The sequence below is a fragment of the Varanus komodoensis genome, unplaced genomic scaffold (genome assembly GCF_004798865.1).
Source record: "Varanus komodoensis strain SLA01 unplaced genomic scaffold, ASM479886v1 scaffold92, whole genome shotgun sequence".
NCBI lineage: Eukaryota > Metazoa > Chordata > Lepidosauria > Squamata > Varanidae > Varanus > Varanus komodoensis.
This window is the reverse complement of record NW_025336624.1, coordinates 830057-844323: the sequence shown is the minus strand read 5'-3', so window position 1 is coordinate 844323 and position 14267 is coordinate 830057. Positions and strand designations below refer to the sequence as shown.

General features: G+C 43.8%; 1 protein-coding gene across 3 annotated transcripts in view; it reads right to left on the bottom strand.

Annotated features, from left to right (window-relative positions):
• ADAM11 (ADAM metallopeptidase domain 11) overlaps positions 1–14267 on the bottom strand; it is a 96782-nt gene that overhangs the window by 13791 nt on the left and 68724 nt on the right. For 2 of the 3 annotated variants that reach the window (XM_044418736.1, XM_044418738.1), the window contains exons 21-26: positions 11495–11594; positions 11209–11328; positions 10160–10328; positions 9447–9561; positions 6361–6451; positions 2415–3537 (exon numbers count right to left, since the gene is read on the bottom strand). In XM_044418736.1, the coding sequence (XP_044274671.1) occupies positions 3492–3537; positions 6361–6451; positions 9447–9561; positions 10160–10328; positions 11209–11328; positions 11495–11594 (641 nt within the window). In that variant the 3' untranslated portion in view covers positions 2415–3491. Of the gene's footprint in view, positions 1–2414; positions 3538–6360; positions 6452–9446; positions 9562–10159; positions 10329–11208; positions 11329–11494; positions 11595–14267 lie in introns of those variants that run through there. The other variant, XM_044418737.1, reaches the window with a different exon arrangement.

Sequence of the window (14267 nt, the reverse complement as noted above, 5' to 3'; positions counted from 1 at the left end):
TCTAAAGCCACTAATCTGTCATGTGCCCTCTTTGCTTGCTGCACAACGTCTAGGTTACATCCACTTCGCAGTGGGAGCTGATGCATGAGGGTGCTCCTTGCTCCTCTTAAGGACACCACCAGAACACTCAGCACCTTCAGACTGGGCTGAGTGCTGGGCAGTAGCGCCTATCAGACTACTATCATTTGCTGCCTATTTGGGTAAAGATGCATTTCTGTCGAAACTGCCTTGAAATTCAGCAGTAAGACAACAGATGCAGCATCACAAGTGCTACCTAAAGCTGAATTTCAGAAGGGATCTTGTAAAAGTCAGTCCAATCCTTCATTCAGATGAATTGATTTTGTATCTATTAAGTACAGCTGTGTGGCAAATGTAAAGCTCTGCTACTGGGGAATTAGACTTCCCTCCTCCCTTGGTATAAACTAAATTTGGAAATTTTAAAAATGTTACTTTTAGCAGTAAGATATTATGAAACAACAGAAAAATCCCAGTTATAGGATGAAATCATTTGGGTACATATTGGGGCACACGAGCGTACATGCACACGTGCTTGTTAACAATGATGAAAATGACATGACAATCTGATTTGCAGTATGTTCACACTCAGGGTTCAGTGCTTTTGAACCCCTCACTTTTGGAACAGCTCCCTTCCACATGGCTCGGGGTCAGATCCGGGCAGCTCCTGTCACCCACCCCACAGGTCATCTCTCTGACCAGGCCAGATAGAATGAGGCAGTCACTTCAGATAGTGTCATGACAAGGCAGCAAACTGTGAATTACTTATTTTGCTGGGTTTTTACAGTCAGGGAAGATTACAGGTTTTTCTATTTCAGTGCTAAGATAACTCTGTCAGCCTGGCTACTATACAACTTGCTTGTGGCACAGTGGGGTGGAGGATATTTGATTTACTTGTTTGCTTTGTATCTTGCCTTCTTACCAAGAAAAAGGGAAGTCAAGGCCCCAAACACCAAAATGACTTGGCTGTTCCTGTCCCTTTCATGGCTAGGTAGTAGGCAGAATTTCAGATTTTTTGAAATAAAAATGCAAAATAGCTACAAGTTACCACCACATGCATTCTTTAAAGAGTGATGCCGACATCCCAGATTCCCTGAAAAAAGCATCTTCTGAATTGGAATACCCCTGCCTAATTCAGTACACACTTTCATTATGCTGTGAAGGTATATACAGAAAGCCATTTTCATCTCTCTACTGTTTGACAGGACTTCATTCTACTAACGGAAATGGAAGCCAGAGTTTTCAGGATGCTTGTGTTGTTTTTAAGGAACATTTCTACCATGTTGTGGTAACAAGCATTTCATTATGTGAATACCTTGTTCCATCTCTGCAATCTGTGTCAATTACCTCTGCCTGGCTCATCACCTGCAGAGGACAACTTCTAGCTCTAAACCCCTGGCTCTTTTAAACTTTCAGAGAACAGTGAAGCCATTGAATGGGAGGAATGTCAAGGGAGTGAGGAGTGGCCAGGTTGCATTCCCAGAAACAATATGTAAAGTACTGCTAACAGCAGATAAGCATGCAGGCACATGTTATAGCATACAGCAGGACTGGACCTCCTTGGCCAAGTTTAGGATGGTGGCAGGTTTCATAAGTCTTCAGAAAGATGTCTGCTCCTTAGTGGGCAGCTGCAAAAGCTCGTGCATTTGTTCATGTGGTAAAAATAACCATGCCAATGCGGGAGAAGCCTTGTGGTGTTTCTCTTGCTTATTTTGCTTACTTTTCTGTGGCATATTTACATGGTTCAAAATGGCCTTTTTCCCTGGCAAGGAACAACTGTGATAGAAACCACTGTTCCTTGTACTGCTATAACCTAAGTCCTAGCTTGCAAGAACTGCCGACTATTTGTCATTAAGTCACATAAAGTCCTCCTCCACAGCAAAGCAAATAGAGAACCAGCACAACTAGGCCAATGGTTCTAGGCTAGCTTTCTACCAAGCATCAATGCAGGGATGGGAACCATCTTTCAGGACAATGGTCAATTCAGCTTCAGAGAAGCTCCTGGAAGCAATGGTGAGGCCGAAGGCAAAGGTGTCAGGGCCAAGAACAAAGGGGATGCAACCAGAATCTCCAACCTGGTGTCCTCTAGATGACTTGGACCACAATCTCGATCATCTCCAGCTAGAGTATATCCAATGTACCATTTGAAGACAATGATGTCTGCCCACTCCATGTCCTCATTAAAATTCTGTGACAGAAGTAGGGCAATGGCATCATAAAAATCCCATCTGGGAGCAACTTTTGTGGTTATTTATTTAGATTTATTAGATTTACATCCACCTTTTTTCTTTTTTAAACAACTCAAAATGGCTTATATCATTCTCCTCCTGCTGCTCTTGCTCATTACCACAGCAACAACCCTGTGAAGTAGGTTGGGTTGAGAGTGTGTGACTCCAGGTTGGCTCCACGGCTGAGCAGGAACTAGAACCCAGATCACCTGTCCCAGCCCAATCACTCTTAACCATTACACCACATTGGCTCTCTGTACCACTCTGTAAGCTGACAGACTAATGCAACCTTTCCCAACTTCCCACAGGTCACACTGGCTGAGGATAATGGGAGTTTTAGACCAACACTCCTAAAGGGGAAAGCCTGCACTAATGGGCTTACTAGTCCTGAAGTATATTACTTTGTCCTGGAGTACTTCTTACTACTGGGTTAGAAATGCAGGAAATAAAACATCCTCTGCTTTTGAAATTCTATGAGACAGGCCACTTCCTTTAAGGCCCTGTATGTCCATCCTGTAAATGGTGGGGCGAATCCCACCCCCACCACTATGCACAAAATGTTTTGTGAGCTGCAGCCGATGTGCACAGTTATACCCAGGGCAGCCCTGCTTTTCCAATAAAGGGTGCCTCCAGATGAGGCCCCCACTGTGCAATCACACTTCCCCATTCACTCTGGGATGGGGCTCCAGGTCTCTGGCAATGCAGCCAGACAGGTGGCCTGGGGAAATCCCAGGAGAGCTATGAATGCGAGGCAACATCTGCCCCCAACCCAGAGCATTCTGTGAACAAGGCAGGGTGATTGTAAAATAAAACCCTCAGGAGGAGCACCACTGAGGCTTTTGCTGAGAAAGGATAAGGTGCTGCCTCTGGGGCTTGGTGTTGAGTTCAGCAAACTGCTTTGCATATGGAGTGTGCCTGCGGGAAGCAGGAGGCATTAGCCCACAGGTGTAGTACATATCCCCCACCTCGAGCCTGCGCAAGCCACCCGGAGAGCAAGCAGCTGTGCACCAAGGCAAAGCAGGCAACAGGCGCACGTGCAAACTGCCCTGCCCACCCGCACCAGCAAGGGAGTGCTGCCGATGAAGAAGCAAAGGCAAGGATGAGATCCTCTTTGCTGAGAGGGGCCTCCGCAGGAGATCTGGCCCTGCCACACACATGATCATTCCAAGCAGAGAGTGCAGGGTGAAGATGATGAGGAAGATGGGATGGAGGTGGTAGGTGATGAAAAGATGTTGATGCCAGGAGGTGCTACACGCCCTGCTGAGCTGCGTCGTACCTTCCTCTGCGAATGTTCCTTTGCAAGCCGAGGAAAGAGAAGGAAAGAGAGAAGGGGAGGGGGGTTAGCAGGTAATATCCCACGGGTACATCTTGGCCTAGCTGCTTCCAATCTTCGTGCCACATGCCATGGTCGGTAAATGCAAAACCCAGCCATGCATGCAACATCTTCTTACCATCCCAGACAAGGTCCTATCACTACCGTTGTCGGGAACTGCTGTCAGATGATACAGTTCCTGCCAGAACTTGAAAGGGGTGCTGGAAATGCTAAGGAAATATGAGCAGCTGCTCCATACTAGTCTCCATGATGCAAGGACGTCAAATTCCTTCTCTGTGTTTGGCATTTCTACCGTATACATTGAATGTAAGCTGTTGCTTCTTTAAATGACATTTCCAGACCTCGTTGGTGCACTGGCAATTACATGTGCATTCTAAATATGCTCAATTTTAAGGGAATCTTGTAGGAGTTGCCAGTAGATTAGGAAGACAGGATTTCCCACAGAGCAAAGGTTCTTCATTTTCTTTATGCCACCCTTTCTGTTCTTGGCTGGTGCAACTCTGCTAGCCTGCACCAGTTGCTTCTTCTCATCACCATCATCATGTGGTTACAGCTGTCCCAGCCTGTGAGCAACCCTTCCCTCAAGGTATGTTTTGATCATCTTATATTTGCACCCTAAAACAACAGAACCCCAAATTCCTGAAGGGGATAATCTGGGGTGAGACCTGAAGATGCTCCAGAGAAAGAGTTGCAGACCTGGAAAAAAGGTGATCCTCTACAGTGGTTAGAAATCAAAGGGTCTATAACAGGTCCCTTCCCTCTCTTGCCCCAACGTCACCTTTTCTCCAGCATTTAGAACAGCAGTGCTGACAGGGTCTGATGTGCCTTACTTTCCAATGCAGTATTGTGGACTGACAGGCACATACAGCATACATTGCCAGTAATAAATTCTGTGGGAGGGGAATCCTGTGGGATCTGAGCCATTCATTTTGCAGGAGCCAATTCCTGCATGGCTCCTACAGTTCACTATCTTCTGGATACTCTGGTGAATAGCACTGCTCATTGATTCCAGAACTCTTTTGTCCCCCAGCTCACCTCCATGCCAACATCCCCGCTACCACCAGTACTTGAGTCATGCGGCTGTCATGTCAGATAACCCTTCTTCATCCATGCAAGTGTCAGTCCATGCAGAAAACCAAATAAGGAGGCAGCAGAGGCTGGTACGGGCCTGAGAGGTACAGTGAGCTTCTTCCAGCCATTAGGCAAATCCCCACCCCCCTCAAGTTGCCTTTGCCTTTCTTTCCTATACTGGGTTGACTGCTCCCTCTAAACAGCCCTATTCTCTTGAAGCAGGGCAGTGTTGTCTATCACTGAGGCCATTATGACATGACCTGATACCAAACGACACCTCTGCACAAAGCAAAACTACAGGATGGTTGGACCTCAGGCTTCCTCTACAGAATGGGTAGCCGGAGAACCTGGGTAACCTGAAGTCCAGTTCATTGAATGAGAGCGATGCTGAGAGTAGGAAAGAGCGATACATGTGATCAGACTGAAAGGAACAAAAAATGAGAACACTTTTAAACACTCCTCCTAACCCACCTCCTTCTCATGTTCAAGCAGGGAGAGCAGCTGTGCTTCCGTTGCTGCAAGTCCAGCCGGATGGGCAGAACTGGCTTGGGAGGGCAAGCTACTATTATATCAAAACTGCCAAAGCACCAGTGAACGACTGCAACTGGAAGTATCCATCAGTGAACTGCTTCCTTTTCAGTTTCCTGTCACTTGTCCCATTTAGGAGCACCCTAGTACCCATTTCATGCTACCTTTACTGATAGCAGAATCATCACAAAATAATCTTGACACATCACAACAGTGAACCTTTTCTTCCAGTGTCTCCACATGTGACAGTTGGCCTTTATCATAGCAAATCCTATGTATTCCATGTTCATTCTCCCCTCCCTCTCCATCAACATGGTAAATACTAGATTTTACCATAAAAAGTGTGCTTTCAATCTATATAACATGCACCATGCAATATGCATTGGGAGTCAAGAGTAAGCCCGACAAGTGGCCTAAGAGCAGACATGTAGTGAGCCCCAAAATACTGACTGCAGTAGCCACAGCTGCACAGAGGGGTGGAGCCCAAATATTCCCATAAAACTGATGCTTTCAACAGCTTGAGGCCTCTTTCCACCTTCCCTAAACCAGCAGCTGGGCTTTTCATATTTCTCTGCTGCAGGCAACCACTAACTGTCTGAGGGTGGATGCAGACTACCAACTGGTACCTCATTTCCATGGCTACAAGCACATCCCATGCACACCTTTCTTTCCCCACCCAGTGATGGCTACTTTCTGTGATTGTTGGAAAGCACCAGGATCATTGAAGGGGGGAAAGCAGTTAAGCTCTCAGCCAGTCTCCTGGTTCTCCTTCTCCTGTTCAGGACTCTGTAGACAAGGAAGAGGGTATTGGCCCCAGGCATATAATGAGCTGTCACGAACACTGAAGCTTCAAGAATCCCCCAGGCCTTTCCTACATACATGGGAAGATGCTATGCATCATGGAAACAAACTGGCAAACAGGTTTGGATGACAACTTCTGTTTGCCTGAAAACTGTGGTTGTGTGAATTCACCCTGAGAAAAAACTGCAAGAGCAGAAGGTGGGGATGGGTTGGCTATGCCTCAGCACAGTGTGCCTCTTCCGCAGAGCTGAGTGCAAGTACTATAGGGGCTCACCGCAAAGGGCATCTGTAGCAGAGCATGCAAGAGAGAGCCCCTTGGCAACACAGCACAAGGGCACAGCAAACCGGGAGGAGACACGGCATGCATATGCTGACGCTGCTTACTTAAATCCCCATCCAGTGCCACCAAGGACAATAGCAGCCACCAGGATAGCTCCAGCAATGGAGCCAATAATGATGTTGGTACCACTGGGACCTGTGGAGGAATGAAGGACAAAAACTGTAAAGGGTAGCTCAACAATCGGTTGACTGAACTCACACTGAAATGGATGGAGCATGCATTTGTGGCCTGATATGATGAAGGACACTCCTGTGGGTATAAGAACTTCTGGCCTTAACTGCTTGTTTAAGGGTGGCAGCCAGAAGAAGGTGTTGTTCTGCTGGGTAACTCTAGGACAGTCTTCCTGAAATAGTCATGAGACAAATGAACCTTGTGCTCAGAACAGAGCAGGATAAACAGATGACAATAATCTCATGACAGGTACTTGGCTTTCCTCACTCTCTAGCTAATACGGTAGGGAACTTGAATGATTTGATGAAGTTCCTGAGGAAAGGAACATTTGAGAAGTTCCCACTTTCTAAGGAGCTTCACAGATTGCTTTAACTGAGACAGTACATTTGAGAACTAACAAGAATCTAAACTGGAAGATTCTGCCAAACATGGCTGCTCTAAGATTCCTAACATGTCTTGCTGATAACTTCCTCCAACAGAAAGTGGAGGAAGGGACCAAAGAAACAGCTATTCTTGACTTGATCTTAACCAACAAGGAAGACCTAGTGGATGAAGTGACAGCTACAGGAACTCTGGGGAAAATTGACCATGCCATACGTGAATTCATGATTCTAAAGAAAGCAAAAGCATGTACCCTGGATTTTGGGGAAGCCATTTTTAAACTCAGAACAATGATAACCAAAGTCCCATGGCAAGTGACTTTACTTGAGAAAAGGAGTCCAGGATGAGTGAGAATTTTTTTTTTTTTTAAAGGAAATTCTAAAGGAACAATTACAAAAAAATCAAACAAGGAAAAAGGGTAGAAGACAAAAGAAGCAGCCTGTGTGGCGTCACAAAAAGCTTAGAGATGATCTCTAAAACAAAACCGGTGCATGAATAAGAAGTGGAAGGAAGGTCAGTCTACAAAGAAAGAATACAGGCAGGCTGTACAGAATTGCAGGGAAGGCGCCAGGAAGGCTAAAGCTAGGAATGAACTAAGGCTAGTGAGAGATGCTAAAAGCAACAAAAAGCCTTCTTCAAATATGTCCACAGTAAAATACAAAGGAAAGAAATAGGGGTTCAACTACTCGATGTGGATGGCAAAATAGTAATAGATGACAAAGAAAAGGCAGAAGTGCTCAATTCCTACTTTGGCTCAGTCCTCTTCTAAAAGAAGATCTATAACTTTCCCGATAAAGTACAACCTGAAGGAGCAAGATGGCAACTCAAGATTGATAAGTAATCTATCAATCATCTAATTGGTTTGAGTGAGTTCAACTCTCCAGGACTTGATGAACTCCATTCTAGAGTCATGAAGGAAGTGGTAGAAGAACTCTCAGAACCACTTTATATTATCTTTGAGAAATAATGGAGGATGGGGAAATGCCTGATGACTGGAGTGCTAATGTTGCCTCTATCTTCAAGAAAGGAAAAAGAAGAACCTGGGAACTACAGACCAGTCAGACAGACATCAATCTCTGGGAAAATTTCAGAGGAGTTTATAAAGCAGTCAGTCTGCAAACACCTTAAAAACAATGCAATGATTGCCAGAAGCCAACATGGATTTCTCAAGAACAAATTCTGCCAAACTAATCTGATTTCATTTTTTGATTGGGTAACCTCACTGATGGACTATGGAAATGCTGTGGATGTACTCTATCTTGACTTCAGGAAAGGCTTTGATGAAGCGTCCCACAATATCATCATTACTAAACTAACTAAAAGTGGGCTAGATAGAACAACTATCAGGTGAATCCACAGTTGTCTACAGAATCAGATGCAAAGAGTGTTCATCAATGGCACCTCCTCAGACTGGGGAGAGGTAACAAGTGAGGTATCATAGGGTTCAGTCCTGGGCCCGGTGCTCTTTAGCATTTTTATTAATAACTTGGAAGAAGAGGTGCAAGGAATGTTGATCAGATTTGCAGATGACACAAAACTGGGTGGGATAACTAATACCCTGGAAGACAGTTATAAAATTCAAGGTGATCTTGATAGGCTGGAGCACTAGGCTGAAAACAACAGAATGAAATTCAATGGGGATAAATGCCAAGTTCTGCACCTAGGAAAAAGAAACCATACAAGATGGGGAATTCTTGGCTCAACAACATGGCAAATGAGAAGGATCTTGGAATTGTTCTAGATCACAAGCTGAATATGAGTTAATAATGTTATGTGTCTGTAAACATGATAAATTCTATTAAAGGCTGTGTTAATAAAAGTATCAGTTCCAAATCCTGTGAAGTACTAGTTCCCTGTTACTCAGCACTGGTTTAGGCCTCACGTGGAGCACTGTGTCCAGTTCTGGGTACCACAGTTTAAGAATGATGCAGACACACTGGAAGGGATTCAGAGGAGGGCAATAAGGATGAACTGGGGACTGGAAACAAAGCCCTATGAAGAAAGATTGAAAGAACTGGGCATGTTTCACCTGGAAAAGAGAAAACTGGGGTGAGATATGATGGCACTTTACAAGTACTTGAAAGGTTGTCACAAGGAGGAAGGCCAGGATCCCTTCTTGATCATCCCAGAGTGCAGGACACGGAATGATGGGCTCAAGTTACAGAGAGCCAGGTTCCAGCTGACAATCAGGTAGACTTTCCTGATTGTTAGAGCAGTATGACAATGGAGCCAGTTAGCTAGGAAGGTTGTGGGCTCTCCCACCCTAGAGGCATACAAGATACAACTGGGCAGCTATTCCAGAGGGATGGTTTAACCTGAAGTCTTGCCCTGAGCAGGGTGTTAACCTGATGGCTCCTTCCAACTCTAGTATTCTATGATTCTTTTCTATGATTTTCACTAGGAAAATATTTTTCTATGATTTTCACTAGGAAAATAAAGAGAGGTCATTGCTAAGAAGCCATCATACCTGTGGTGGTTGCGGGGCGGGGGGAGACACCCTATTCCACCCTTTCTGCTTCTTAATTAAGTGAGGTAAGGTTCCTGCCATTTTCAAAAGAACCTCATTTTGTAAATTTACCTTTGTACTTTTCTGTCTCCCCTGTAGGCTTAGGCTCTATGATAGGGTCATAGACACTGCAATCTTTTCCTGTCCAGTCAGGATAGCAGATACATTGGCCTTCGTTGCTGCAGACCTATAACCAAGGAACAGCATGTATGTGGTGGTCCTTGAAGACCTTCTTATCATGTCTTGTCTAGATCCTAAAAATTCCCACTGAAAATTTTCTTTAAAAAGTTATAAGTTGCTTTCCACCAAGGAAGCACAGTTATCCTTACAAGATGGGATTTCAAAAACTGCTTCAAACAGCAACAGAATAAAAACAGACACAAAGCATATTTTTCTAGCCCTTTTTCTTTGGGGAGTTAGTTCTTGAATGAGACTATCATAAAATAAAGTCAATCTGTCCATCAATTTGGGTTTGGCAGCAGATTATATACGTATAACTGATATAAAAAGCATATGGACTGAGCCAGGATATACTTCTTTATAAGCCTCAGTTTATTTCCAAATTCTGAAAAACTTAAAGACAATAACTCCTTTAACTTCAACTTTAAAACTCCTGCTACCTTTCCCTAGAGCTTGGCCCATGAAGAAAATAAAGTCAAGGAAAGTCAAGCAGATAATTCAATATTTGCATTCATTCAGGTCACACTCCTACTCCTATGCTAAAAGGAAAAAGTTTACAAAGTGCCAGGCTTCCACACTTCTATTGCAGTATATGTAAATTTTACCCCATGGTCAAAGCAGATCTGGCTGCCCCAGCTGCCTGGGCAGACGCTGAAGTTAAAGGCAGAAACAGGAAGGCATTTGTGATCAAGACACAGCATACTGGGCCCACAGGGAGTCCCATCTTCCACATAGCTTATATCTGTGCCATCCACAAGTTGCACGTGGCCACCCCTAGAACAGGGAAAAAAAGCGTTTGACTGTGTAGGTGGAAAATCCCATTGCTTCATGAAAGGAAAAAGCCCCCTCAATCATGATGCTGATAAAAGGGGAATATGAGTGGTGTCCACTAGCTACTTCTTTTGACATTTCCCTTATCTCATGATAAACAGCAATTAGGGATGCCAGCAAACCACATGGAAGTTGTGGTTCTGTGCCTGCAGGACACAGAAACCGATCTGAAACTTGGCAGTGTGGGAAGAATGGGTCTGAAGATGGACTGTACCAATTCTGAAGTAGAGAGGGCTCCTTAGGAGACTGACAGTATTGTCTGATTCCTGATTCCACCCCTCAGACTTACACTGAGTTTATGTTGTATTTGTTTGTTTGTTTATTAAATTTATAGACCACATCTATAGACCTATTAGGGCTCTCTCGGTGGAGTACATTTCCATTACAACCAACAATTCATTACTACAGCAAAAGTTTGTAGTAACTTTTCTGTCTGTACAGTGTCTTTCAGAAGCAGTTAGTCATCTTGTGTAACAGAAGAAGGTGTACCTATGAAGTATCTGCCAGAAGAAGTATTAATTGTTTGTAAATTTTGGGGGGAAAGTTTCATATTTTTCCTTGCACATTTTAGCCTACATAGTTGATAAGCTCCTAAGTGCAGAGTGGGAGGGGGAACAGAACGGGATGTGGGTGTTATCAGTCTTTTAGACAGTATAGCATATTTTAATGTTTTAATCTATGTAATTAAGGGCTACTGGATCAGTTCTCCATTATCCACAAACCTTTCTAATCTTATTTATGCATTAAAAACATCCCTCAGCAGGTTAGCACGACAAGGGGAAAGCGAAGGAGAAGGAGATCTAGAGTGCAAGATCCCACTAACCTGCAGTCAACGTAACGTTTCTGATGGTAGAAAGTCATTGTAGTGATTTCGCCAAGAAGTTCACCAACACGTGGAGATCCTGTCACATTGGCACAGAGGAGGTATCCACACAGCACATCCCTGAACAAAGTAGGAGGAGAGACTCATTCATTGAAAGAAAGGTTTGATTCTACACCAGCTTGATGGCTGTGACACTGTGACCACTTGCCTCCGTGGTCTGGTGCAGTGCACTGCAGGGAGGGAATACAGTGCATTACAGGAAAAGGAGAAACCTTAAATTACTCACTGCTTGATACATGGCACCCAGCGGTTTCCCTCATGCCCACAGTTCCCTCGTTCAGTGCCTTCAACATTCAGCTTCTCATAGCACAACCTTTCAGCTGAAGCTTGGGTCCCAAGGAAGGGAGGGAGGGAGGGAGGAAGGAAGGGGGCAGTCAGAAAACATAAACCCATACTTATCTGTGCCCTGAGCCCAGTACGCCTGACATTCCCCAATGCAAGTAGTAGTTCATTGGACCAGCTGCTTTAAAAGCAACTCTGGCAAATACACAAAAAATGCAGGATGGAAATGCTTCCTGGGTGGGCTTCCCTAGGACTGAACATTCTTTTCAAAGATTTAGGCTCAAGAGATTTTGCAATAAATGGACTGCAATTCTTCCATTAATCAGCAAGTGTTGCTTGTGTTTTCAGATGCTGAGAAAAGAAAACCGTTCAGTTTATTATTGTGACATTGGGACATGCAGGGCTTTTGAATATAACTTTTAACCAGTCCTAGTGAGAATTTTGGATTTAAAAAACGAGTGAATATTTGTCTTATAGTTTCACATAAATAATATCTGCATTAAAATTGAAGGGGGTGATATGAATCCAAAATGTTCCTACCAAATGTTCAGAATGTAACTTCATTAATAACATCTATAGCAGGTCTGTGGGATTTTATTTTTACTTTTGGGGAGTGAAATTTTCTGAATGGAGTGGTCCAGAGTTGGATAAGTGTATCCATATTTTGATACCTAAGCCAAGGACAGAGGCTTTTAGTGATTTGTAAGTGTCTTTGAAAGTCTTTTCAACTGAAGAGGATAAAAACAGTTTTAATTAACTACATATACTTCAGTGCTGACTTTCTTCTTTCCCTCTTTCATGATGGGGCTGCCACAGCCAGAGGGGAAAAGGTAATGGAGTTGGGTCCCAATGAAACTTTCCATGGAAACCACTGATTAGTTCTTGATGGGCAAGAAGGCAATTATACCCCAGTCAGATTATCTAAGGATCCTCCGAGACTGGTGGCTTTCTTTTCTTCTGCTGCTTCTGCTTCTCCTTCTTCTCTGTTGCCACTCAAAGTGGAGTTTGAGTCATTTAGAGACACTGATTTCATTGGGTGTCTTGAAGCACTTATTCTCTGTTTGTAATAAGCAAGTTTGTAATAAGTTTGTAATAAATCTGGATTGCAAATGCTGAACAAATGGAGGGTGCTCTGAGGTGGTAGCAAGTGGATTCCAGACTCATAATTCCACTGAGTGCATTCCAAGGGCACAGAATCATACAATGGTAGAGTTGAAATGGGCCCATAAAACCATCGAGTCCAATCACTTGCTCAATTCAGGACTCCAAGTCAAACAACCCCTGACAGATGGCTACCCAACAGCATCTTGAATATTTCCAGTGTGGGACAACCCACAACCTCCCTAGGTAATTGGTTCCATTACTGTACTGCTCTAACAGTCAGGAATGTTTTCCTGATATCTAGCTGGAATATGGCTTCCTGTAACTTGAGCCTGTGCTCTGGGATGATTAAGTGACTCTGACCTTCCTTCATGAGATTTTTAATATTTTCAAGTTTTGAAAAGTATTATTATATCTTTCCTCAGTTTTATCTTCTCAAGCCTAAACTTGCTCAGTTCTTTCAATCTCTCCCCAAAGGGCTTTGTTTCTAGTCTCCTGATCATCTTTGTTGCTCTCTCCTCTGAATTTTTTCCAGTTGGTCTGCATCTTTCTGAAACTGTGGAGCCCAGACAAGTCAAGGTGGGGCCTAACTAGTCCCAAATAAAGGAGAGCCAGTGTGGTGTAGTGGTTAAGAGCATGAGACTGGGACTCTGACGACCTGGGTTCTAGTCCCCGCTCAGTCCTGGAGCCAACTGGGTGACTGGGCCAGTCACAGACTCTCAGACCAACCTACCTCACAGGGCTGTTGTTGTGGGGATAAGATGGAGGAGGAGATGTAAGCTGCCTTGAGCCCTTTGTAGGAAAAGGCAGGATATAAATCCAAAAATAAATAAATAAAATGTAATTTGGAAGCTATATTTCTACTAAAGAAGTCCAAACTAACATTTGCTTTTGTTTGCAGCCACATCACATTGTTGACTCATACTCAGTTTGTGGACTACAACTATTCCAAAATATTTCTCACTGGTTATACAATAGAGCCAAGTATCTCCCATTTTGTAAATATGTACTTGGTTCCTTTCCCCCTTTTCCTTGGCATTTGTCCCTGTTAAATTTTATTCTGTGCTTTTACACCCAACACTCCAACCTATCACTTTAAAAATTGTTTCTGTCTTCAGGGTATTAGTTAACCTACCAAATGTTGTGCCATCTGCAAGCATTTCCTGCACCTCTTCATCCAAGTTATTAATAAAAATGTCAAAGAGCACTAGGCTCAGGACTGGGTCAGTAATACCTGTCTTATTACCTCTTCCCAGGTTGAATAGGTGCCATTGAGAAGCAGTCTGTGTGTCTGATTCTGTAGCCAAGTGCAAATCCACCTGATAGTTGTTTCATCTAGCCCTATTTTAACTGGTTTTCTGTCATGAAGCACACTGACAAAGGCTTTGCTGAGGTCAAGATATGTCGACAGTATTCTCATAATCCAACAGGGAGGTTACATGATGAAAAACTGAGATCAGATTATTCTGGCAAGATCAGTTATTGACAAAGCCATGCTGGCTTCTAGGTTCACTTAAGGCTGACTATAATCTGTTCCAGAATTTTCCCAGGGATTGACCAGCTGATTTGTAGTTCCCAGAATTCTCCCTTTTGACCTCCTGGAAGATAGGGACAAC